General features: G+C 40.9%; 1 protein-coding gene across 5 annotated transcripts in view; it reads right to left on the reverse strand.

The window, feature by feature from the left end:
* Positions 1-701: 701 nt before the first annotated feature.
* MTM1 (myotubularin 1) overlaps positions 702-26,783 on the reverse strand; it is a 90,918-nt gene continuing 64,836 nt past the window's right edge. For 4 of the 5 annotated variants that reach the window (XM_070462779.1, XM_070462777.1, XM_070462780.1 and 1 more), the window contains 8 exons: positions 25,836-25,985; positions 21,064-21,252; positions 16,700-16,885; positions 15,049-15,255; positions 13,950-14,042; positions 13,226-13,339; positions 9,171-9,347; positions 702-2,403 (listed from right to left, as the gene is read on the reverse strand). In XM_070462779.1, coding sequence (XP_070318880.1) covers positions 2,236-2,403; positions 9,171-9,347; positions 13,226-13,339; positions 13,950-14,042; positions 15,049-15,255; positions 16,700-16,885; positions 21,064-21,252; positions 25,836-25,985 — 1,284 coding nt within the window. In that variant the 3' untranslated portion in view covers positions 702-2,235. The remainder of the gene's footprint in view (positions 2,404-9,170; positions 9,348-13,225; positions 13,340-13,949; positions 14,043-15,048; positions 15,256-16,699; positions 16,886-21,063; positions 21,253-25,835; positions 25,986-26,783) is intronic. The other variant, XM_020903133.2, reaches the window with a different exon arrangement.

A 26,783-nucleotide genomic window follows, 5' to 3' on the forward strand; every position in this document is an offset into this window, starting at 1 on the left:
TCTGACTGACATAGAGAGCAGACTTGTGGTGTCCAAGGGGCAGGGGAGTGGGGGAGAGATGGGAGTGGGAGTTTGGGATTTGCAGATGCAAACTGCTATATTTAGAAGGGATAAACAACAAGGTCCTGTATAGCACAGGAAACTATATTCAATATCCTATGATAAACCATAATGGAAAAGAATATGAAAAAAAATATATATGTATAACTGAATCACTTTGCTATACAGCAGAAATTAATACAACATTGTAAATCAACTATACTTCAATAAAATAAATTAAAAAAAAACACAGGTCATTGTGCTGTGCTGTGTTTAGTCGCTCAGTTGTGTCCAACTCTTTGTGACCCCGTGGACTATAGCCTGTCAGGCTCCTCTGTCCATGGGATTCTCCAGGCAAGAATACTGGAGTGGGTTGCCATGCTCTCCTCCAGGGGATCTTCCCAACCCAGGTCTCCTGCATTGCAGGCAGATTCTTTACTGTCTGAGCTACCAGGGAAGCCCAAAATAAAGGCAGTTGTGGCTTAAAATCTGCATTGTCAATGTACTTAAATTTCCAATATTGTTGGGATTTGGGGAGAGCCCTATACAAGGTTGCTAGTAAGATAAAGAGCATGTGAAGTAGATCCAGGAAAAGCAAATAAGATGGGCAACATGCACATTTAAGACACATACACTACAAAGTTACAGCTCTGGGAATAGAGTGCGATGTTTAGTTAATATATTTATTACAGCAGGTCTTTAGTCATTATTGCCATGAAACAGTTGTCATGAAATTTCACAAAATCCTTTCAGCTATTAGTATTAGCTTTTTTTTCTTTTTATGGAGTGACACTTTGTTAATTTATGAAATATTTACAGCGTTTACAAAAAGCAAGAGACTGTCTAATAAAATTTCTTATACATACAAAATTTATACATTTATACTACTGCATTTGAGATGTCTTATTTGGTAAACCATTAAGCTATGACATAAAATAATTTACAAAGATATATTTAATCTCTCTTAATTCATTGAAAACAAAACCATATTAGCTATAAATAGACCTTTACAAATCATTGTAAAACACATTAATTGCTTTTTAACTCTAGCTTTAACTTTTACAAATATACTGACTAAATGAATTAGTTCAGATATCAAATAGAACTGCATTTGAAATTGCATTTAATACTACAAAAAAAGAAAACAACCTGAAAAAGCAAACCGCTGGGTACTTCAAGTAAAAATTTGTAGAACCAGTTTTTATGCACTCCTGGGTGGGAAAGGGTATCAAACACCACTGAAATTGAAATTCATAAACACCATACTTTCAAGAATACGCTCAACAAATGTACATCTGCGGCTTTTATTTCAGAGGCTGCTGCTCTAGCGACAGCTCACACATCCAAGATGGTCAACCCGACACTTTGGCAGATAAGCTAGTTTGACTAGAGCAACATTTGCGAAAACATTCACGTAAGCAGCATAATGCATCCAACATCTTCAAACAGTGCTAGAGAAGGGCTTTCCACCACCTGAAAACAGGTCAGAATTCTAGGCAAGCTCATGAAAGAACTTAGGAAACAGAAGTAACAATGTTAAAAATAATCAAATCATATTTAACTGGGCCCTATCATTTTTTAATATAAAAATATGCTTCTCTTGGAAATTAGGGGAAAATACTTCATATTCCAAAATTTCAAAATAATGGAAAACTCATCTACACAGCTATTTCTCAAGTCATCACACATATATGGTGTGAAATTTGGCAATTATTTAAACACCTTGTTTTTGGATCATGCCTCGGAAGCTGAGCTCAGTTTGGTTTTGGCAGGAACACACATCTTTCACATTTAGGTTCATTTTAGATCACCCAAAGCAACTATTATAAGCAGTCTGAGGAAAATCCATTTCATAAACATACATTTTCCCCCTTTAGTTAAAAATGCCGTTGTTCCAATGAGGCCCACAAAGTACATATTGTACACGTAATATTTCTGAAGAGATTGAAGAGGTAAATATGATTTAAATATTATCTTTCAAAAACCACTTTTGGAAGGTATCAGGATTTTCCAAAACCCCATCTGGGCTCCTTTCTTCCGATTGCCATGTAGACACTGTAGTTTTCTTGCAATATGTATTCTAGAAGGCACATATTCAAGAGTTTAAGATTATGTTAGTTCAAGTTCTAAATGGAGGCAAATAGTTTAACCTACTTTGTACAGAGGCCCCGAATGAAAAGTCCACTTTTTTCTTTGTTAGAAGTGAGTCTGCACATGGGGCATCATTTGTGAAGGGCTAGAAGGTGAGGCCGAGGGATCGGAAAGCTTGGCAGAGTTGGCAAGCTGCAATTCGTCAAGGCGCTTGATGTACTCATCACGTAGGGCCAAGAGTTCCATGTAACGCTGCTCCACTGGGTTTGGCTGCTGGACAGAAGGAAAGATGTGAGTGCTTTCTGCCAAGACACACCTGTGCCCCCATCTGCTGCGGCTGCTGCTTTCTGAACAAACCCTGTCACTGGGCGTTAATAGAAAATCATTTCCTACAACAATGCACAATTTGCAAATACAGAAAAGTACAAAGATTCATGATAATAAAAAGATATCCAGCTATCTGCCACCAAGAAATAACTCAAACACACAGTTCCACACACATGTGTCACCATCTTTTTAAAATGCATCTATCCAGGCATAGGTCCAGGCTGCTGTGTCACCTGTCCCCGCTGCGCTCTGAGAGGCAACAAACCTTCTCAGGCTGGGGTGCAGGCTTCCTTCCTGTGCAGACTTTTGGCCCTTTTTCTCTAAGTGAATATCCAGAAACAAAATACACCATTCTTCTCTACTTGGTAAAACTGGACCTCAATGGTGGTTTTCTCTAGTTCTCAATCCACATTTTGATCTGCCACTATGTTTCTGAACTGGATCTCAGTTGAGTTCCATGGAATACATAAACCACGGCTACTCTATCTATCCCCCACAGGGGGATGGTAACCAGTATTACAGGTGATGCTGGGCCATCTTTGGACGTGTCTACTCAGGCAAGTATATGAATGCTACCTGAAGAATTGTTCTGGTGTGTGGGGAAGGAACTGCTGAAGAGGACAGTATGATCAGTTCCACTTGACCACATGCAGTCTGACTGTTCTGAGGTGGGGAGATGATCTTACCATCTCACTAGTGGTGCCTGGTGGTTCCCAGTCACCAGTGCTTGGCAATGTGAGAGAAACAGTCTTTGCCAATTTGATGAGTATAACTTGGTACCTCATGGTAGGTTTAGTTTGTATCACTGTGCCTTAACACAACTTTTAACATTCTACTGTCCGTATTAATGTATGACAGAGAACACTGGCCCCAACAGGCAGCCTAGTGTGAATCTCCAGTTTGCCAAAAGTGTACTGAAGTGCCTTCCTTTATGGCTAGTGGCTTCTAGAACTGTCCTGCTTTCCACTGCATTATAGCTCAGTTGGTAAAGAATCCACCTGCAATGCAGGAGACCCCAGTTTGATTCCTGGGTCGGGAAGATCCCCTGGAGAAGGGATAGGCTACCCACTCCAGTATTCTTGGGCTTCCCTGGTGGCTCAGCTGGTAAAAGAATCCACCTGCAATGTGGGAGACCTGGGTTCGATCCCTGGGTTGGGAAGATCCCCTGGAGAAGGGAAAGGCTACCCACTCCAGTATTCTGGCCTGGAGAATTCCATGGACTGTATAGTCCATGGGGTCACAAAGAGTTGGACACAACTGAGTGACTTTCACTTTCACTTCAAGCTGCATGCTGAAGCTGCAAGTACCAATGAGGAAGCCATGAAGATGCTACACTGATGAAGAAGGCTACACCCTAGATCTGACTTGTAATGTTCTTTGGGACTTGCATCAGAGAAGATGACAGGAGCTAAGACTGTATTCATTTCCTATGGCTGCCAGACTCTAGGGGAGGAGACTTCATTGCCTCTACCAGCTTCTGGCAGCTCCAGGCTTCCTTGGCTTGTGGCCGCAGCACTGCAATCATTCTGTTTTTACACAGCCTCATCTCGTGTATGTGTCTGGCTTTCAAATCTTCCTCTCTTTTCTCTTATGAGGACACCTGTCCTCAGATTTAGGGCCTAACTAAATATAGGAGGATCTCATCTTGATATTCTGAACTCAAGCACATCTGTAAGGACCCCTTTTCCAAGTAAGGTCACATTCACAGGTTCCAAGGGGATGTGTGTTTTGGGGGCCCCCATTCAACATGCTACAGCCTGCCAAGGCCTGACTGGTGCTCTCCTCAGCGTTCTGCTTACAAAGGGGCAGGGTTTGGAGAAGTCTCCGCCTCCCTCCTAGCCCCACCCTTCCTGTGAGCCCCTGTTCTTTTTACTGTATGGCTCTGTAGAATGTGAGGTTTTCACGCATACTGGCATGTGAACAGGAATGCGTGTAGAGCGACTGACGCCCAGTAAGTGCTGTGCACTGCCCCTTGATACCCTTTGCCTGTTTATCTCTGTATATGCTCCCCTGAGAGCTGGACACTGCTCCAGGGGCTCAGGATTCAGCAGTGAATGCGCGTGCTCAGCCGTGTCTAACTCTTTGTGACCCCATGGACTGTAGCTCATCAGGCTCCTCTGTCCATGGGATTCTCCAGGCAAGAATACTGGAGTGGGTTGCCATGCCCTCCTCCAGGAGATCTTCCAGACCCAGGGATGGAACCCAGGTCTCCTGTCTCCTGCATTGGCAGGTGGGTTCTTGACCACTAGTGCCACCTAAAGGAGGCCCAAACTCCCACTTCTGTGGTGTTTCTCTTCCAGCAGGGGGAGACAGACAAACAGCAAAGACAACGATGACCCTGGGAGGTCCACAGGACGTGGAAGCTGAAAAGGACTACAGAAAAGTAGAGCATGGTGGGAGAGACAGGGACACACTGGGGGTGAGTGACACTCTCAACAGGGTGGTGGGGGTGAGTCACCTTGAGAAGGTGACTCTTAGGGGAGGGCTGCGGGGAGGGGAGGGAGGTGGCCGGGCAGACAGCTGAGGGTCTCGAGGCTGAGCAAGGAGCCCAGCGTGGCCAAAGCAGGGTGTGCGAGAAAGAGGCGTCAGTGAGGAGGCTGGGAGCCCTGCAAGCTCTCCTGACAGCCTGGGACAAGTGACGAGAGAGCAGAGAAGGCGAGGATGACTGTGTGCTAAATGGAAGCTCACCTACAGGGACGGGAGTGTTTGCTGGCAATGGGTGTGTGCACGATTTCTAATGTGGTCAGAGTCTTACGTGTACAGACACATATGAACACCTACTGCACTACACACTTTGGACATGTGCAGATTATTATGTATCATTATACCTCAATAAGGCTGGTTTTTAAAGTGGGGGAAAAGGATGCCATTCAGGTTTCTGGTCAGGGCATGTAGGATGGAGCTGCCAAGCACTGAGATGCAGAAGCCAGTGGGAGTAGCAGGTTTAGGGAAGAGGACTCCATGTGCACTGACTCCGTTTACTGTGCCAGGACCATGGACCACTACACATTTACCATCGATGGTCCATTCTTCCCCCTCCCCAGCCTCCGCATCTCTGATCTCTGTTTCTGGGTTCTGTTCTGCTTCAGATAAGTCCTAATGTCTCAGGGCAAGGGTTTCCTCAACACTCTCCTCCAAAATGCTCTTGGATATTTTTAAAACTTCTCTTTTCCATATGACTACTAGAATCTATTTGTTATTGTACCAGCAAGACAAGAAAAAAGAAATGAGAGGTAAAACAATCATTTTTGCCAACGATGGACAAGGCTATAGAGTTAGAAAACTATTAGAAATAAAAAGATCATTCAGTCTGGTAATGGGTACAAAAGATGTCTAGCAGTCATTAGCCTAGAGACAAAGAGAACCAATTTAGGGATATAATAGAAGGAAAGAGTCCATTTGTGACTGCATATCACAGGACAGAACATCAAGAAATGAAATTCATAGTCAAGTGACTGTAAATCCCACACCTCGATGTGTCCCTAGGGGAAAGAAGTATGAAGTAAGGAGCATGCCAGGCACAGGCAGTCAGTGGCTACCCAGGTATTTTAGGCTTCAACTTATTTTCATATTCATATTCCTTTCTAACTTTTCTATCAGAAATGACTTAAACCCCACCCAGATAAGCCTGTGAAGATCTGTCCTTGTTGTCATCCTAAGTAAAACAGGATCTACCTGGGGCAACCCTGGTTCAGAGCCACGTGGAGTGCAGATGTCCCCAAAGACAATATGCAACACACCAGCAGCTGAAGGTCTCACTGAGGTTTAGGGGACTAAATTCTCCATTGGCTTTTGGCCTGAACAACTTTCTCATATTAAATAAAAGTACCAAGTTTGCTTCTTCACAGCTTGTCAAATATAAGAATTGGTCTTGCCATCAACTCTCAATTTTGAAGTTGTAGCAAGGGCCAGTGGATTCCGCTTGTAAAAAAGCACATTAGCCTAGCCCTGCCTTCTTCTCGGGGAATAGTTCACTGTGGGGAGAGGCTGGATATGTTTCTACATCTTTCAACACTGATAGTTTACCATAGTGCTGTGAATGCCCCTGGCATTCAACAACTACCTGTATATCAACCAGGCCACACAACTGAAGAACAATTTCAGTGGTTAAGTATATTCTTTTAGGTTTACATTATAGATTTTGAAAAGTCCTGTGTGATTGGATTGTAATCTATTTCTGTATGAAATAATGTTCTGCATAAGATCTTCTGGGAAATTTGATGCACTTAGTTCACACTTCTCCTCGAGCTTGATCATCAACTTCTGTTCCTGGGTGCCCCTGCAGTCTGGGAGCTCCTTGTGGACAGAAACCAGCTCTTGTTAATCTCTGGGTCCCCCCAGTGCCTGATGCATGGTATTTGGCAGATGAAATGCAAGATGCCAAACGACACAAAGATGTATAAAGGACTCTTGACATTCAGAAAATCTATATAGGAAAGGTGAGTTATTTTCTTGGAGTAAATCTCACAGATCATAATACAGACCAATCGCTGTCTCAAAATAAAAACCTCAATCAAAGAAATTTTCACTCCTACCTGGCTCAGTTCCATTTGGCTCAGTTCTAGGAGAATAAGGGGGAGAGACACGTCATAGTAAGTTCTTCCAGTGATGTCACTGAAAACCTGACTTGTCACACAATTCTCATTACCTTTGTATGTGATAAGTGAATTGCTCTAAGTGCATGGAATTTCAAGAGCTTCTCCAAGTACAGATGGATGAGGAGAAGAGACTACAGAATCTGTACAGAAACTATCAACATTTTCTAATCACCAACAGTTTATCTTTTTTAAGCCATGATAAATACAGAAAAGGTAAAATTTATAGGAGAAACAGGGCTCATCTATATAGTATTTTTTTAACCAGTAAAGAAACATGTCCCGTGCAACAGTGCTTAGAATCTTGGGAAAATTCCTATTTCCTCTTTATTTGATGTTCCAAATGCTCGAACTACAGCTAAATACAGTCCCTCTGTGTACTTCTCAAATTCTAAACTAAACAAGTGAATGTTCTCAAGCCCTGGAATCTGTCACTTTCCAAAAGATCATACACTTCAACCATCATGAAACTGCAAAAGGCTTTCAGGCAAGCAAGCAGAGACCTTGAAACAAGAGGGCCAGCTTAAACGTGCATCTCCCTGGTGGCAAGAGGGTACACACACTAGCGTGTAGCCAGCTGCCTGAGTGGGATAAACAATCCAGAGTCAGACTGAGCACCGGACCCTTCTATTGCCTGACTACGTGTAGTGGGATTAAAGCTGACACTTATGTAAGACTGGCCTGGGAGAACAGGTATTCAACCATCCTAACTGCAGGAAGTGTGCAAATCTTTAGAAACAGTGATTGCAAATACTTAATATTTACAGTGCTTAGAACAAATCGCTCAATGGATGTACTGCTGAGCCCTCACAAATAGGCTGGACTTTCCTTCTGATCTTGGATGCAGTAGGAGTGGGAGAAAGCCTGACTGTGCCTTTAATAAAATGTGGAGTCTTTTGCTTCAAAAATCACCGTTTCCATGTTTGACTGATAAATGGCCAATTGACTGTACTATCCTTTGACAGATCAATTATTTTTATTTTAGAAGTAAAGACTTTCGGTAAAAAGCACTCTGATATTAGTTGACAAGTACATAGATGTGAATAGATAATAGAAAATGTTTCTTTTCCTTGAAGGATTATCTCAGTCTAGTTGCTGGAAAGAACCTTCTTATGAGGTGTAACAACTTTTAGTCATTAAAGGAAATCCTTGACTTTAAACACTCAGAAATTTTCCAGAGATTTAAATCCGTTTACATCTCATGGCATAGATGAACTTATCCACAAAGCAGAAATAGAGACACAGATGTAGAGAACAAACTTATGGATACCAAGGTGGGGGAGAGGGCTGTAATGGATTGTGAGATCAGGACTGACGTGTATATACTACTATGTACAAAATAGATAACTAATGAGAACTGACCGTAGAGCACAGGGAACTCTACTCAATGCTCTGTGGTGACCTGAATGGGAAGGAAATCAAAAAATAGGAGATATACGTATCCATATGGGCTTCCTGGTAGCTCAGGTAGTAATGCAGGTAGCTCCTGCAATGCAGGAGACCCCAGTTCAATTCCTGAGTCAGGAAGATCCCCTGGAGAAGGGATAGGCTACCCACTCCAGTATTCTTGGGCTTCCCTGGTGGCTCAGACAGTAAAGAATCTGCCTGCAATGTGGGAGACCTGGGTTTGATCCCTGGGTAAGGAAGATCCCCTGGAGGAGGGCATGGCAACCCACTCCAGTATTCTTGCCTAGAGAATCCCCATGGGCAGAGGAGCCTGGTGGACTGCAGTCCATGGGGTTGCAAAGAGTCACACATGACTGAGCATCTAAGCACAGCACATGTATACGCATAGCTGATTCACTTTGCTGTACAGTAGAAACTAACACAACATTGTAAAGCAACTATACTCCAATAAAAAAATTAGCTTAGATTTTAGTTTTAAAAAACTGCATTACTCATGTTGGCAGGAAAATATTAGTTCAACAGCAATCAAAATAAATGGTTTAGGCATTAAAAACAGTTTTTAACTGAAGTTGGGATTGAAAGCAAGTGTCATTTTTTTACTCTGCTATTTTTCCTTTCATAATATTTTAAAATAACTACTACATAACATTATCAAAGACCCGAGCTAGTACTCATTTGACATCACTGTATTCACAATGCTACTTCACTTACTTGTTGCTTGATTCTGGGGTTCCATCTAATATAGTAATTCACCCAAAGTTCCAAGTGACGCATACTGGCAACTGGATATAACACTCGATTGATTTCCTTAGTGTAGAAGGGATTTTTGAATTTGTCTTTATTACTGTTGATCAGTGACCATAAAGAAACGGTTCTTTCTGTAACTTTCTAGAGGAAAGAGAAAGTGGAAAGCCTAAGTAAAAATACACCCCAGTACACAAACCATTTTTCAGGCTGCGGCGATACAGCTGAGTGTCAACTTGAATCACACATGTACATTATCCCCATAATAGCTCAAAAAGCCTCCTGTGCCCGGAGTGCTGAGCACCACTTCCTGATATTTGCATACATAATGGCTTGAGAGCCTCTGTTTTTGCCGGAAGAGAGAGGGGCAGGATGCTGTAACATTAAATGCAATTCACTGACCTAAGAAAACTATTCCTAGCTGGAAAAACATTCATGACAGATGGGCACCATGCTCTTTTGAATTCAGCAGCAAGCAAAAATTATCACAAGATCTCACTGACTTTTTCCATTTTTGTGTTTGTTCAAACTACAAAATCTTAACCTGGGTCTACTTGACAGTTTGCATCTAGATAGTTAGGTTAACGAAACATCCAGAGGTTTAATGTATCATGCCAATATCCAAATATTTGAAACACCTGGATACCCGACTTCAGTGAAGCTTCACTTTTTCCGTCTGGTGCTCATCATTTCATACAGATGTTCATATCCTCACTGATTTTCAATTACAGGTTTTTTTTTTTTTTTACCAGTTCTGATCATAAATAGAGGAAAATCAAAACTTGGGAAATAAAAGGGCAAGTATCAAAATTATTGAAGGCAGAACTGGAAACTCTTTCTGGTGATAAGAGGTTCAAGAGGGAGGAGACATATGTACACCTATGGCTGATTCATGTTGATGTTTGACAGAAAACAACAAAATTCTGTAAAGCAATTATCCTTCAATTAAAATATATGTAAATTTAAAAAAATCAAGAAGAAAGGACTAATAAGATGAAAGTGGCAGCTGGAAAGAACAGCTTGAAATTAGTGACTGAAGAAATCTCTTGAACATACAGATTTTGTGAATAGTAATAACAGCAGCATAATTTTGCCTTCTTGGGATCCACCTAAAACTTCTTTTGACCCTTTTGGATGCCACAATCTACACTGCTGCTGCTAAGTCACTTCAGTTGTGTCCGACTCTGTGCGACCCCATAAACAGCAGCCCACCAGGCTCCCCCATTCCTGGGATTCTCCAGGCAAGAACACCGGAGTGGGTTGCCATTTCCTTCTCCAATGCATGAAAGTGAAAAGTGAAAGTGAAGTTGCTCAGTCATGTCCGACTCTTAGCGACCCCATGGACTGCAGCCTACCAGGCTCCTCTGTCCATGGGATTTTCCAGGCAAGAGTACTGGAGTGAGTTTCTATTGCCTCCTCCACCACAATCTACACTGCCTTGTCTTTATTTGCATGCTTGTTTTATTTTTTTTGCATGCTTGTTTTTATTTTTACACATGCACACAGTTGACTTAAAGTCAAACAACTAGACAAGGTTTGTTATGGAAGAAGCAGTCTCTCACCTTTCTCCCCCACACAAAAACTGTGTTTGACTTTTTAAATGTATCTGGTTATTTGGTACTTACCTCCACATCTTGGAGAAACACCATCCTCTTGCTACTTTTTGACTACACATTTACAGGCATTAACTCTTGACACTGTCACAGGGAGAATGGTTCCCACCCCACGCTGCTGTGCTCACACCCTCCGCCCTGCCTGGGAACCCCCAATATATAGCATAGCTTTGATGAGATCCATGCTTAGGGTTTAGATTGCTATGACTCAGCAAATGCTGAGGTCCTTCTTGGGCTAGTCAGTTTCTCCAGAGATGATTCTTTCTGCTTGATGAAGTTCAGTGTAGTTCACATACCGTAAAATTCATCATTTTAGTCTACAATGGTAGACTTTTAGTACTAAAATGCTTTTAGTACTTTCTCCGTGGTGTGCAACCACCACCTCTGTCAAGTGCTAAGACATTTTCATCATCCCCAAAGGAAGGCCCGTATACACTAAGAAGGAACTCCCCATTCTCCCCTCCCTCAGCCCCCTGTCAACCACTAGTCTGCTTTCTGTTTCTATGGACTTGGTTTTCTAGACATTTCAGATAAATGTAATCATATCATATGTGCCTTTTTATGTCTGACTCCTTTCAGTAAGCATGTTTTCAAGGGTCATCGATTTGTGATGTGGGTGAGAACTCCATTCCTTCTGATGGCTGGATAATATTCCATTGAATGGACAGACCACATTTAGTTTGTCTGTTCATCAGCTGATGGATGATGGGATTGTTGAGGCCTTTTAGCCATTATGAGTAGGGCTGCTCTGCACTAAGTTTTTGCCTTACCCCTGTTTTCCTCCCTCTTGGGTACATACTCGGGAGTAGAAATGCTGGCTCCCATGATATTTTACACCCCCACCAGCAACATCCAAGGGTTCCCTTTTCTCTCCTTCCTTGCCAACAGAGAAGGCTCCTACCTGAAAGATAAGGACCTGCTGCCAGGATGTGAGGAGTCAGCATGGGACATGGGTCGAGGCCCTTGCAGGCCAGCTGTTCCATTTACTCAACCCCTGATGACACTCAGGTCTCCAGCCTGGAGACCTACTCTCACTCTTTCTCGAGAAGAAACCTCTGTCCTCAACTCCAGAGATGGGTGGTGGTGACCCAGGAAAGCTGCCTGCGTATTCTAAACACATCTTCAGGGTATCTTATCCCTCCCCCTTTGTCCCAGAAGCGCTGAATCATCTGGGGTTCCTGCGATGCAAAGTGGACTGGTTCTTGCCCTCCCTACTGCTGGTATGAGATTCTCAAGTGAAGTTATTTTCCACTTATCTACTATCTTTCCAGGTTCCAAGTTTGTTGTTGTGTCTCCTTTCCTATTTCCCCCTGTTCTTGTGGGTTAATGCCTTTTAAAAATTTTCCCTTACTGACATTTTTATGGTGTTTTGGGAGGGTGACCTTGCATGCCTTTAATAGCCATGCTTATTCCAATAGCCAAGATATGTAAGCAACGTAACTGTCTATCAACGGGTGAGTGGGCAAATAAGATGTGCCATGTATATACAATGAACTACTACTTAGCCATAAAGAATTAAGTGTTGCCAATTGCAGCAACATGGCTGAACCTGGAGGGGATGATTATGTTCAGTGAAATAAGTCAGAGAAAGAGAAATACTGTATGCTTTCACTTATATGAAGAGTCTATAAAACAAGTGAAGAAATATAGTAAAACAGAAACAGACTCACCAATATAGAGAACATACTAGTGATTACTAGTGGGGAGAGGGAAGGTGGGAGGGGCAGTATAGGTGTAGGGGAGTAACAGGTACAAACTATTAGGTATAGACTAAATAAGCTACAAGGATATACAGCATTGGGAAACATAACCATTATTTCATAATAACTTTAATGTGCTGAAGCTGAAACTCCAATACTTTGGCCACCTGATGCAAAGAACTGACTCATTTGAAAAGACCCTGATGCTGGGAAAGACTGAAGGCGGGAGGAGAAGGGGACAACAGAGGATGAGATGGTTGGATGGCATCACTGACTCAATGGACATGAGTTTGAGTAAGCTCTGGGAATTGGTGATGGACAGGGAAGCCTGGCGTGCTGCAGTCCATGGGGTCGCAAAGAGTCAGATATGACTGAGTGACTGAACTGAATTGAACTTTAAATGGAGTATAATCTATAAAAATATTGAATCACTGTGTTATATACTGAAACTTACATAGTATTGTAAATCATCTATACCTCAACAAAAAAATCATTCTTATTCTCTAAGGGAAAAGTCAACGTCTTACTCATGAAGGCCACACCACAAACTCAATAACCTCTGGCTGAAGTGAAAACGCCCAAGCGTGGGGTACAAAATGAGACACTCTACATTCATCACAAGCCAAGCTATCAAATTCTTTGTATATCATGGCAGACTAGACACATTTTGGTGACCCTTCAACTAAAAAGATGAGCATTTTTCACTCACCTGTTTTTCTCGAGCAGATTCACAGTTGTATAAGAATGTACCAAAGCGGCAGCTATATAGATGATCCAAAATTGTAATCAAAAACCGTTCATTGAATTCAAAAGCTGTAGGGAACTAGACAGAAACAAACAGGAAAGGAACACATGAAAACCTGAGGCTGATCTCATGGAGCTAAGAAGAGGTGCATAATTGTTCCGGGGGGACAGCTGAGACTGAGGTCTGCAGCGCCCTACGGCTCATCTGTTGGTGCTTTGCCCAGGGCTGGAGAGCATAAATGAGCATCAAGTAAAGGAATAAAGAGTCAAAATGGGAAAACAAGCCCATTTTCTGGGTTCTATTGAGCATACAGGAAATTTGAGGTGATTTAATTATTTACAGCCGTCTAAGGGAGCAGACGTGCCCATACACAAACACCAGCGTAGGATAAATTGGAAAAGATGACTGGCGGTGTCAATTGCATTGCTCCTCCATTAGCAGAGAGAGTATAGTTAAATATTAAATTTTTAAAACTTTATTATGAAAAATTCCAGTCAATATAAATAGTAGTGAGGATTAAAAAAGTGAACCCCATGTACCCATCACCAGGTGTCCAGAATTATTTGCACATGGCCAAACTTGTTGTATCTCTAACTCTACCCCGTGTTAGTATGACGCAAATCCCAGATATAGTATCAAGATATTTAAAGATTAAATCAAATGTATTTTCATCCAATATATCTCTTACCTGCTTTGACATCTGCCATACACAATCAATAAACTGGAGAAAAATAGGAGATCTGTCAGCGTCGGCATGGTTTTTATCACCATGACCTATTCTCTGAAAGGAATTGATAATTTGTTTTAAAACTGAGAAAGGTATAACCCACAAAATGTGACAGTTACAACTCAGCAATCTGCCTTCCAAACACCAAGTTTCTCAGAGAGGGAATAGTACTTTTCCCCATGGCAATAAAGAAAATAATGTAAGGTTTCAAAACAATGGAAATTAAGCTTATAAACTTCTATAAAATATCAATACAAACTGAGAAAGCATCATGATCCTACGTGAGCATTACAACTATTTTATCCGATCAGAATTTTGTGCAGCTGCAGGTAGACTAGAGCAGATCACCCCGCAGACTATTACCAGTTGCTAAGGGACCAATCTGAAAGTTTCATATCTTGAAACCATATCCAAAAGGGTGTGATTATTATAATTAAAAAATTATTTGTAAAAAAGTTCTTTCTCGAAAACAAGTCAAAAACTTCACCATTAACAATGATTCTTTCTACTTGACAATGCTGTTCACAGTACTTATGAAATTTAGATGCAGGCTACAAGGCTAAACAGCAGTGTTTCTAAAACGGTCTATGGGTTCACTTCAGCAGAACCATCCGTGGAACTTGTTCAAAATGCTTATTCAAAGGATGTCTGGAAACCAGACTGGCAAACAGACATTTTAATAGGTTCTCTTGGTCTTCAAAATATCTATCAGAAAATGGCAAAAGTCTCAACAAAGTCTAGCATATCTACAAATATTTGGCTCTAGTAGTTATAGTATTAGTCGAGAAAAGAGCATCTTCCTTCTTTTGTACAATTACAACTGAAACTTTCCATATCACTTTCAAGTGAAACTGTGTATGACACAGATGGATGAACATGTCTCCTGAAAAGACTGGCTAAACCCAAGGTGCCACGCATTTTCAAACCTGCAGAGTGTTTTTTTATACTACTACTCAGATTTTCTTTTTAAAAGGAAATCAGTGGTTTCACAAACTAGTTTTTTTTTTTAATCCTAGGTGGTAATGACCAGATAATTTAAAAATCAGTTTTGTTTACTTACAGATGCAAATTTATGTCCAAAACTGATCCATTCTTTTTGGACCAATATTTCGAAGCCCTCGATGCTCCGGTAGAAGCTGTCCAACATCAGCATGGCCAGGGACGTCAGCTGGGCCGTCCTGTCCCAACCATCACTGCAGTGCACCACCACTGAGCTCTTCCCCGAAGAAACCCTGTCTGCGACCTGGATGGCTCCCGTCAAAACAAGCTGGCAAAGAAATTCATGCGAGTAAATGGCCAGCTGGAAGGGACTGCTTAAATTTGAACTTAAAGCCTTTAACCCTAGTAAGAAGTCCTGCTTTAAAATACTCTTAACATCTAGAACGGAAAAGGTTCTGAAAACGGAAGGCCAGGAACTACAAGGTTTGTTGTTTTTCCTCTGCAGAAACTACTTTCAAAGACAAAGTGAAAGCGAAAAGTGTCAGTCACTCAGTCATGTCCAACTCTTTGCGACCCCATGGCCTATAGCCCGCCAGGCTCCTCTGTCCATGGAATTCTCCAGGCAAGAATACTGGAATGGGTTGCCATTCCCTTCTCCAGGGGATATTCCTGACCCTGGGATGGAACCCACATCTTCCACACTACAGACATATTCTTTACCAACAGGGAAGCTGAGGTAAGTAGGTATTAAAAAACAAGACAAACAGACACAAAGCCAAACTACATGTCAAACCTTCTTTCACATATGTGATTATACGAGTTCACTAGGGCTATCATAATAGTGTCACACAGACTGGGGGCTTAAATGACAGAAATATATCATCTCTTAAGTCTGGAGGTTAGAAGTCCGAGATCAAGGTATGGGCAGGGTCATGCTCCTTCTGAAGGCTCAAGGGAAGGACCTATTCCAGGCCTGTCTTGAAGTTTCTGGTAGTTTCTGCCTTCTGGCAGCGTAATTCCAATCTTCAGATGGTATCTTTCTGAGCATGTCTCTGTGTCTGAATCTCCCCTTTTCATAAGGACACCAGCCTTATCGAATTAAGGGTCCACGCTACCCCAGTACGAACCTGTTGTAACCAATCACATCTACAATGACCCTCTTTCCAAATAAGGTCACACCCTAAGATACTGGGGGTCAGGGTATCAACATATAAACTTTGGGAGAATATAAATGCATACATAAGCTCCCCAACCAGGGATCAAACCTGCACCCTCTGCATTGGAAGCACAGACCCCCTAACCACTGGACCACGAGGGAAGTCCCTTGTTTGTTTACAGAAATAAATTGCAGTTCCTAAAGTTGTTAGTTTCCTCACATAGTTTCAAGTACTTTTAAAAGAATGGAGCTTTTTGATGCCTCTATCAAGACAAAGGATTGACTATAATAAAAACACGAAACTCATTCTTTAAGTCCATTGAGATTAGTTTCAATAAAAACAATTGCTCCAGGTTCTTGAAGGTCATATGTAGTAATGGTTACATAAACCTGAGTTGGAAAGTGATATCTCCACAAACTCTCAAGAATATCTTTAGTTCAGGTAAGCAAATTGTAAATTGTAAAGAAACACAAACTGTCGGTCCTATACAACAAATATTGTTTCTCTCACTGTTCAATTTTTTTTTTAATTTAAGGAATTAAAACAATTTCCTGTTTCACTGAACAATTATTTCCTTTTTATATATATACATCTTTTTTCAAAACATATACTTGCCTTGATATGTTCCAGCCAATGAGTAGATTCCAAACTGGACAACCAATGAGATTCTTCCACATTAGGATAAACAATGTCTTTGACTTTTTTCAAAGATTCCCGCATAACATGAATGTTATGAATGTCTAAGAAGAAAAGTTCGGCGTTATGATACACATCATCACTTTCATATCCTCCTCCTGTTGCCTAAGGAACAAGACACACACAAAACAGTAAGCTGGGTTTTCTATTTCTTCCATTACTTACACAAATATTTCAAAGGTTATTAGTCCTCCAAATCTTAACCTAAAACCTTGCAACTTTGATTTAATAATTGATGTGACTTGACTTCCTATCTGACTAGGCCTCAACAATATTTATTAGTCACACTCTGAGCTGGAAAAAAAATGATGGGGAGCTGGCAATTTCCTGGGAATCTGTATTTGCAAGAAAAAATCATTTTCAAAATGTTCTCTAATTACTAGCTCTTCTGGATCTGGAAAGGCAAGAGCTGGTTCTGAATGGTTCTCATCTTCTATCCGATTTTAACAGTCCTACAAGGGCAGGCTCACATGGGACACGATGAGCTAGAGGAAAAAGACAGGCTTTGGAGACAGACCCAGGTTGATAGCTCAGCTTCAGCCCCTCTTTGCTGTGCAACCTGTGGCAAAGCACTTAACCTCTCTGAGCCTCAATGTTGTCTCGTGAAGAACAGGAGATAATACTATTGAGGTCTCCTAAGATTAAAAGGAGCTGGGCTCTATAACAGCTAACATCAGCCACCATTTAATGAACCTCTCTGACATCCTGGATACGGTGATTCTTGCTTTACATCATTGTATCTAATTCTTACAACAATGCTACAAGACAGCTATTACTATCTCCATTTTGCAAATGATAACAGATGCTATTTAACTACACCCAAAGTCAGAGGTAAGCAATATAATTTAAGTCATCTGATTTCAAAGCCTGAACCTTTTCTAGTGCCCCGTGACTGTCCGTGTGCTATGCAAAAACACCAGGGACAGTGCTGCACGTGTTGGCCCTCAAAGGACAAAAGATTTCAAGAGATGAGATGGCTGCCACCTGCCATAGTGCCTGCCAGCATCAACCTGCCAGGGTGGGCGTCACTTCCCCTTCACAGGGTCGTGAAGATGCCTGTTTTCCATGAAGACAAAAAGAAATGCTACAATTTTGTTTAGGAACTGGGCTGATTTCTGCTTAATGTTTGAAAATGCCATGAACACATGGCCTCTGGCCTTTTAAGAAAAGGTTAAATCATTCAGGAACCTGTGAAGAAAGCAAGCAGAAATGGAAGGATGCTAATTAACATCATAAAAACATATGAATATGTAAACTCACAAGTAAAGGTAAGTAAACAATCAAAGCCGAGGACAGACAAACCACACGCCTGCCACTGCCACAGAAAACCTCTTCTCTTTTTATTTACAACAATTTGTAGTTCGGGACAGAAGGGCCAATACATCCTACGGCTTTTTCCCAGGGTTAGTCACAGAGAAGGTTTCCTGCAGTAGAAGTAGGCTACCACTTGAACTTCAAACCTGGAGACCTATGTCTCCAGACAAGCCAGAGGCCTTGATCTTCAGACTCCAGGTGAGAAATTGTTTTTTATTTAAACAGTAATGTGGTTTTAAAGCTTGCTACAAATAGCATCAGTAGTAGACAACAAACATTCACTTTATTGTTTTTAAATAGCTATCAGCTAACGAATATACACGCACATGGGTCACATTTCAGGGAATAACACCTTGCAGCTGCAATCAGAGGTCACAACAGAAGTGTGCCTGTTCCACTGTGAACTAGCTCTGCAAGCCTCTCACACGACACACATCACCCTCCCATGGACACGTGACATGTGGTTTGTGAACAGTTACTGATTTTCCAAAGACATTCCAAATTCTGGAGTTTCTTTTTTAAATAACTGAAGATGATACACAGAAAAGTAGTAATTCATTGCCAAAGTTTCTGCCAAAACAGACATTAATACAGCGCCACTTTAATTCATCACAGGGTGCTGGATCTTGTCTGCCTCTGGGTTTTGTTTGTTTAATTTAAAATGCTTGTTACATCTGGGGTTGTAAATTTCTAAATAGCCATAAGGGCAGGACAATTAGGTTCAAAGAGCAGTCAGAAGGGTAAAAATCTATTAGTCAAGCACAGATTGAGTTCCCAGAAGTTCAAAATCTCCAACTCGGATTAGTTTTGAAGTTTTCTTTTCAGTTCTCTTCAACAAAAAAGAACAACCCAAGTTACCTAGCACAACATAATACAGACTGTTGCCATGGATACAGATGGCTAGGAAGACACAGCTGAGGGAGGAGGGGACCCTGAATGTGGTTTTTAAAGAATGATGCACAGGTTTTTCAAGCCTAGGTTTTTTTTTACCCCCCCATAATATTTTCCTTCCTTTCATTCCTAAACAGACTAGATACACAGGCAAATTTCTGAGTCTTAAAAAGGCATTCAATAATTCTACTGCTACAAAAATGAGCTTTAGAGTTAATATGATAAAGGTATTCATTTTATGCATTCTATATACCTTAAAATATCCTTTCTAAATACCTCATTTTAATATTATATCATATCTGTTTCAGGCTAAATGTATACATGGAAATACTTCATTTTATGCATTTATTCAACTCTGAATTATACATGAAGGATAGCAGAAATATAAAGGTAAGGATAATACAACAAGATATTAATATGTGGGCTGAATTTACTAAACATTTTCTTCTAATTAATTCCTAATCTATTGATTGATTTCACTTCATGATTGCTTTTTGGATAATTTCAAAATCATTTTCATTATCTAAACCCAAATCAACTGCAGTAACAAATAGCTGGTCCAAGAATACACGAGGGGCAGGGGGCTCCCCAGGAGTAAAGGTGTCAGGTGTATGATCTGTGAGCAAATAATTGTGAATGGAGCTCCACACACACGCCCATGTAGAGAGACATTACAGGGTCTGTTTAGGAAACTACCACATCTAGGTGAGCTGCTTCAGGACTTGTTTTGCTTTCAGGCTCTTGCCTTGTGCTTTCAATAATCCAAGATGCCAGGTAAATGACTTCGGGATAAGCAAAATATCCAAGATGATGAAATGTAAGCCTACATCTGACCAGCAGCAATCAATCTGAAAGTTGGGATGGGGCAGGCCCACTGTGAACATGTACAAGTGACAACTGGCAATGAGAAAAGGAGAAAAAAAACCCCAAAGTTGAAACTAAATGTCAAAGGTATTTCTGAGTCTGGGGCCATGTCGTGCAGGGGCAAACGGCCTTCGCAGCAGCTGCTGAGGGACAGCTGCAGGCAACACTGCCTTATCACTTCACTGTGATACTCTCTGCTCTGGATTATGACTGCTCTGCTCAAGAAGGCCAAGGAAACCCCAGAGAAAGACTGCTCTGAAAACACTGACACCAGGGCTTCCCAGGTGGCACTAGTGGTAAAGAATCCACCTGCCAATGCAGAAGACATAAAGAGACTGGGTTCGATCCCTGGGTTGGGAAGATCCCCTGGAGGAAGGCACAGCAACCCACTCCAGTATTCTTGCCTGGAGAATCCCATGGACAGAGGAGCCTGGCAGGCTAGAGTCCATAAGGTCACAAAGAGGTGGACACGACTGAAGTGACTTGGCACGCATGCACAAATAACTGTAAAATTTATATACATGGAGCTACTCATTTCTTGGACTATCTCATATGAATGAGAACACACATTTCTGAGTATAGAGACAAGACTGCTTCAGTAAAGCTACAAATTTAGGATTTTAACAATTACAGCTTCTCACAATCCCCACAGATGCCTCCCTCGTGTATACACTGAGAATGACATAGTGTTGACATTGAGGATGACGGTCAATAGCCTAAAGGGCTCCAAGAGATTCTAACACATGCCTGAGATCTTGGCCAAAACCCAAGTTCATTACAGCTCTAGGTTTGCCTAGTTTATCAAAAGTTGACTTTCATTTGATTTTTTTAAGGATTTTTCTTTATGTGTACCATTTTTAAGGTCTTTTTAAAATTCATTACAGTATTATTTCTATTTTATGCTTTGGTTTTTGGCCATGAGGCATATGAGATCCCAGTTCCCCGACTAGGGATCAAATCCAACCCTCTGAGTTGGAAGGCGAAATCTCAACCACTGGACCACCAGGGAAGCCCCCTTCATTTGATTTTAAGGAAATCAAATTTTCAGATATGTTTTAGGATTAAAACTACTTTTTACCTTAGTGAACTCATTTCCTGATTTAAGCAAAGTTTAATGAATTTAAATCCACATGTTGACAGGTCATGACAACAACATTCATGTGAAACACTGCACTCTGTATATAAGGTAGAACCATGTCATGAAATACACTCACCTTGTTGGCCACTGCATTGACATTGGGTCTTGCATCATAGATCGTGAGTTTGTTAACTTGTCTGTTTGTCTCCCTGATGACGTCGAGATATCTCTCATCCTCTTTATTTCGTTTACCACCCATACCGACAAGAGGCTGACTGCAACGCACAATGACAGTCTTGTTTTCGGGATGGATCCACGACAGCACCTAGGGTTGGTTCAGAAATTTTAAGCTATCGGGAAAACAACTAAATCTCAATTAAAACCATAAAAAAAGAGAGCCCTAACAATCATGATGAAGTGAAACTGATTTTGCCAAAATAGGATGTTTGTTCACCTCTGATTTCCCTGTGTGCCCAGAAACACATGTTTAACCGTTAGGATGGTTCAGAGCCAATGAGAACAACTAATTGCTTGACTAGTTTTTTCTCAATTTGTACCACATCTAAAAATGTTAAATGCTAACCTAAAAATAGTTACACTACTTGAAATAGAAAGCTTCAGACATTTTATTTTAGTCTTGCAGCTTGCACCGGATTTGTCATTACCCAGAAACAGCTTCAGTAAAAGGTGAGAGGTAAAGGAAACCAGCCCTGGTCCTATCTCTATAATCTCAACTCATGCCTGCAAGTCATTTTCCCAATAGTCTCGATTCTAGAATCTAACACAGAAAACCCAAAGGAAGCAAACAGAACCTCAGGACAGCCATAGAGCTGTCAGGGTCTCCATAAGGAAGTTTGGACACCTGCCTCTTGGGAGAGCTCTTTGAGCTTTTTCTCAGAATCAACCTTCTCTAATTTTACACACAAGCCCAGCACACTTTGCTACCTGGTCTCTTAGCTCATAGCACCTAAGAAACAAGATCTGTAAAAGGAAGCTAACAATGTAACATAGCCAAAGCTACAGAATTGTCCACTTTCAATGACTGAATACTTTGGCAGGTGAACTCTATCTCAATAAAGCTGTTAAAAGGAAAAAAAAAAACAGGAGCTGGGAGGTAAGCATGGTGGGTGACAGCATGAGCTCTGGGACAGGCACACCTCTTGCAGTGGCTTTGACCTGGGTACTGAGCTCACGGCCTCTTGTCACTTCCTTTCCCTCTTTCACCAAATATGGAGCCACGTGATGGTGTGGCACTGTTGGGAGGACAAATGGAGAACACATGGACCCAGCACAAGGTATAAAAACCCATGAAAATCAGGCACAAGAACTGCAGAAGCAGAAGTGTTCGAGCTGACTTGATACAAAGCCAAGTACACTGTCATCTTTGAAGTCACCTCCCCACTCTGGCAAAGTACAAGCATTGATGTCCATAAAATTTGCAATGTATAATAATATAACAGGTTAGCGAGAAGAGATTATATGGTAATATCAATGAATACTCATTCAACTGAGTCTCTGCACCTGCCAGGGCCCAGTCAAAACACCACTGTGACCTTGACTAAGAGTCCAAAGGCTCAGAACGGCGAGCCTGGGTACAAGCTCCATTTTCTCATCTACAGTGTGGAGGTGAGACCTGCCCGCCCACCTCCCATGGCTTGGTCTCCAAGAGAGAAAAGATGTGAGATCACTTTTATGTATCTATATATTTTTATTTTTTTCAGGTTTACTGAGATACACTTGACTTACAACACTAGGTAAATTTAAGGTGTACAATATGTTGATTTGATACAAGATCACTTTTGTTTTTTTCTGGCCACACTGGGTGGCTTGAGAGATCCTAGTTCTTCAACCAGGGATCAAACCTGGGCCCTCAGCAGTGGAAATGCAGAGTCCTAACCACTGGACCACTAGGGAATTCCCCAAATGAGATCACTTTTAAAAGAGCAAATTGCTGCATGTACAAGACATTTATTATTTGATAAAGACCCTCTTTCCCCAGTGCTCTCTGCTCTTCTTCCCCACTTCTCTCTGCTTGGGAGATTTAAGACTGGAATCAGCAGGCCATGTTAAGAAATGCTATTCTTATGAGTTGTTTCACCTCTTCCTTGCTTTTTCTTCTTCTTTTCTACCTTTATAAAAAGGATGCGCTATATAGCCAGACCAGGTACAAATAATGTAAACTTCACAACATCAACTACCATGAGTGCTTTAAAAGTATATGCTATTATATTAGGTCATTCTTATTGAAGTTAATATGTAGAAGCCATAAATATTTAACAATGTACACAAAGATTTAGTCACCAAAACACTGTTTATAATAGCAAAAGGTGAGAAAGAAGCTAAATATCTCACAATAGAAAACTGATTGACTCCATATACTGGCACATAACCAGAGAGTCAACAGTGTGGAAGGTTCTTTCCAAGATAAATGCTAGGTAGAAAAAGCATATTGAGACACAAACCACAGAATATTTTCATTTTTTTTTTCGAATAAAAATATGTAGCTATGGTACATATACACTATGGAATATTACTCAGCCATTAAAAAGAATTCATTTGAATCAGTTCTAATGAGATGGATGAAACTGGAGCCCATTATACAGAGTGAAGTAAGCTGGAAAGATAAAGACCAATACAGTATACTAACACATATATATGGAATTTAGAAAGATGGTAACAATAACCTTATATGCAAAACAGAAAAAGAGACACAGATGTACAGAACAGACTTTTGGACTCTGTGGGAGAAGGCAAGGGTGGGATGTTCTGAGAGAATAGCATTGAAACAAATATACTATCAAGGGTGAAACAGATCACCAGCCCGGGTTGGATGCATGAGACAAGTGCTCAGGGCTGGTGCACTGGGAAGATCCAGAGGGATGGGATGGAGAGGGAGGTGGGAGGGGGGATAGGGATGGGGGACACATGTAAATCCATGGCAGATTCATGTCAATGTATGGCAAAAACCACTACAATACTGTAAAGTAATTAGCCTCCAACTAATAAAAATAAATGGAAAAAAAATATGGATGCATAGAAGGAAGTCTGGAATGACATATATCAAAATGTTAAGTGTGGTCCTCACTAGGTGGCAGTCTCCTTGATGTTTAACAGTTTTTTTTAAATGTCTAAAATAAATAAATATATGTTCATTTTATGTTAAAGAATTCAATAACATTAAGACCAACCTGTTGGAGAACAAAGGAATACGTACCCATCTAATGGGAACATTAATGCATGTAGATTATTTTATTATTCAGTGATATTTTATAACACTATACATCTTATTTATGGATAACATAATAAGACTGCTTTCTCATCAATTCTTTTTGTATCTTTATGAGTTTTTTTGAAAGAACTGAATATCAGATATTAATGATTTATTATTAAAAGGAAATACATTTCCTGGGTTACAGTCAAGAGTCTGGTGGTTAGGAGTTGTATCAGAAAGAGTACATCATCTCTTATTAGATATTATTAAGCATTGTAATCTATAGAGAGGGGATGGACAGTTTAGCCTTAAGTTTTTTTAGGAAAAATAAATGCAAATCAGGGCCCATCACAAGGTAAGGAGGATCAATAAAATGGCTAAGTAAAAAGCTAAGCATTCTATTTGCTCTATGGTGGGTTTTCATTCACTCCCAACTGTGGGACCCGTGGGATAAACATGGCAGCCTGAGCACAGTGGACTTGGCTCAGGTGTTTCACTTCCTCTCCTGCCCCTAATCGCATGAAATCCACACACATGTACATGTGCACTCACACACACTTTTGACACAGTAGATGCTCAATAAATACTCATCGAATGAAGGAGTGAACAAAATGAACCCACACTATCCTAACCCTTTCTCCTGTGGGCAAGGCATGTCTTAGCAACACAGCTGGCCAGGAGAGGGGTGGAGTCTGTGGCTACAGCACAGAAAAGTATGTTTCAGCAGAGCAGAAGAGGAGCACACTGGTAACTCTGCTTTATTAGCACAGCATTTTAGCAAAATGAGCTAAAGACCAAACTTCCAAGTATACTATATACCTCATGAAGATATGAACAGACACTCACCCTTAGCGAACCAAGTGCATTTTAAGTTACAATTCATATTATGTTGATACTACACAAAAGTTTCACACAAATATTCTTTTAAGGACAAAAATGTCTAGACTTGGAAGTCAAAGGTGACATAACATTAAAGTTTAATTTCCTCAACCTTTGCTTTTCAAAATCAAAACCAAAACAAAATAATATACTTATTATGAGATGCCCTGAAAACTAACAGAGGGGAAAAATTCTCTAAACGTTTAGTCAATATGATTTAGGGACACTTTAGTCAATAAGATTCATAGTGCAACTCATCCATAAATATTTAAGAACCAAAATACTACTTTATGAACTAGGTCCAGTGATACTGTAATATACTGTTTGGGATAATCCGCACTTGTCTCAAGATTGCTAATGGTTTGAATGCAGCTTACATATGTCATGCAGAAAGACGAATCCAAATAAAGGTGTTAAGTAAAAGCCTGTACTTACAGGCTCCATAACAATAGGGTATTTCTAGTGTTGTTTTTAACATGTCAACTGACACTGACCAAGAGCCTCACATTTGTTAATCACTGTGCTACTAAGAGAGAAGCCACAGAGACCCTGTCCTCCCTTCTTCCTTTTCACATGGTGTTACCTGTTCCTTCTCCTATATAAAAACTACTTGAGTTCATGCTCTGTCCTTGACTGCAAGCTTCTGGGGGGGGGGCAGGTGATGTCTTACTTCTTTCCCCATTTGGCCTGCTGCTTTGCACTCAGAAGACATTTCATAATAACCTGTGGGACTGAAATTCCAAAAGAGCATTTCTCTGAATTACTTGACTACCATTCTCATGGCACCCTTTACAAAAGACATGAATTGCAGTACTCACTGGAATTCGGTTTCGGGATCGAAAAGTTGCAACTCTCCTGAGATCTTCATCAGAGGCACGGTATGGAACCACTAAGAGAGCTGGATAAGTGTCACACAGTTTGTAGCACTTATTAATAAAAGTGATTCTCCAATGGTGATTGGGCAACCCCTGCAGGAGGAAAGGAATTTCGTGTCAACACGGAGGACTCCTCTCTGAGTCTGGCCATCACTGGGTCTCCTTTCTCCTTTCGAGCAGAAGGCAAACGTGCGTCTGATGGCAGAGTGGTAACACTACTGATTCCCAGTAAGGGAACCAGATCAGTAATCCAGACAACAGAACACAAGACAAAACACAGGTGGGCTCCAAAATTCTAAACTATCATTGATAAATGCAAATTCTGTTCAACTTGAGATCTTCCTTCATTTCATGCCAAACTCTTCTCTACTACTTGTGCAGAGAAACTCAAGGTCCCCCCCCCTACTCACGCACCTTAAAGAAAAGTACACTGTGCAATCATGTGTGTCTAATTGAGGGTAGAAAAGCTATCAGGCAACTTCTACCCCCTACTCAAAATAGGGGGAATACTTCAACCTGCTCCAAAGTAGAAAGAAGCTAAGCTTGTAAAGAAATTCACAATGTTTGTCATTGTCAATGTATGGCAAAAACAACTGCAATGTTGTAAAGTAATTAGCCTCCAATTAAAATAAATTAATTAATTAAAAAAAGAAATTCACAGAAGGGAAGTAAGGAAAGCCCCTCTGGGGAGGCTCATTTTGCCACCTCCTAAGAGTTTTTTCAATCAAGTGGTTTGGGATGGGTGATTGCCCTATGGCTTGTGTGACAAATAGAGTCATCTGTATTTGAGGCAGCCTGCTAGTGTGACAGGGACACACGGAAGACATCTTCCATCCTACCGCCTACTCACAAAATTGGATCTAGTGGGGACAAGGTCCAGAGGTCCTGGAA

The sequence above is a fragment of the Odocoileus virginianus genome, unplaced genomic scaffold (assembly GCF_023699985.2).
Source record: "Odocoileus virginianus isolate 20LAN1187 ecotype Illinois unplaced genomic scaffold, Ovbor_1.2 Unplaced_Scaffold_13, whole genome shotgun sequence".
NCBI lineage: Eukaryota > Metazoa > Chordata > Mammalia > Artiodactyla > Cervidae > Odocoileus > Odocoileus virginianus.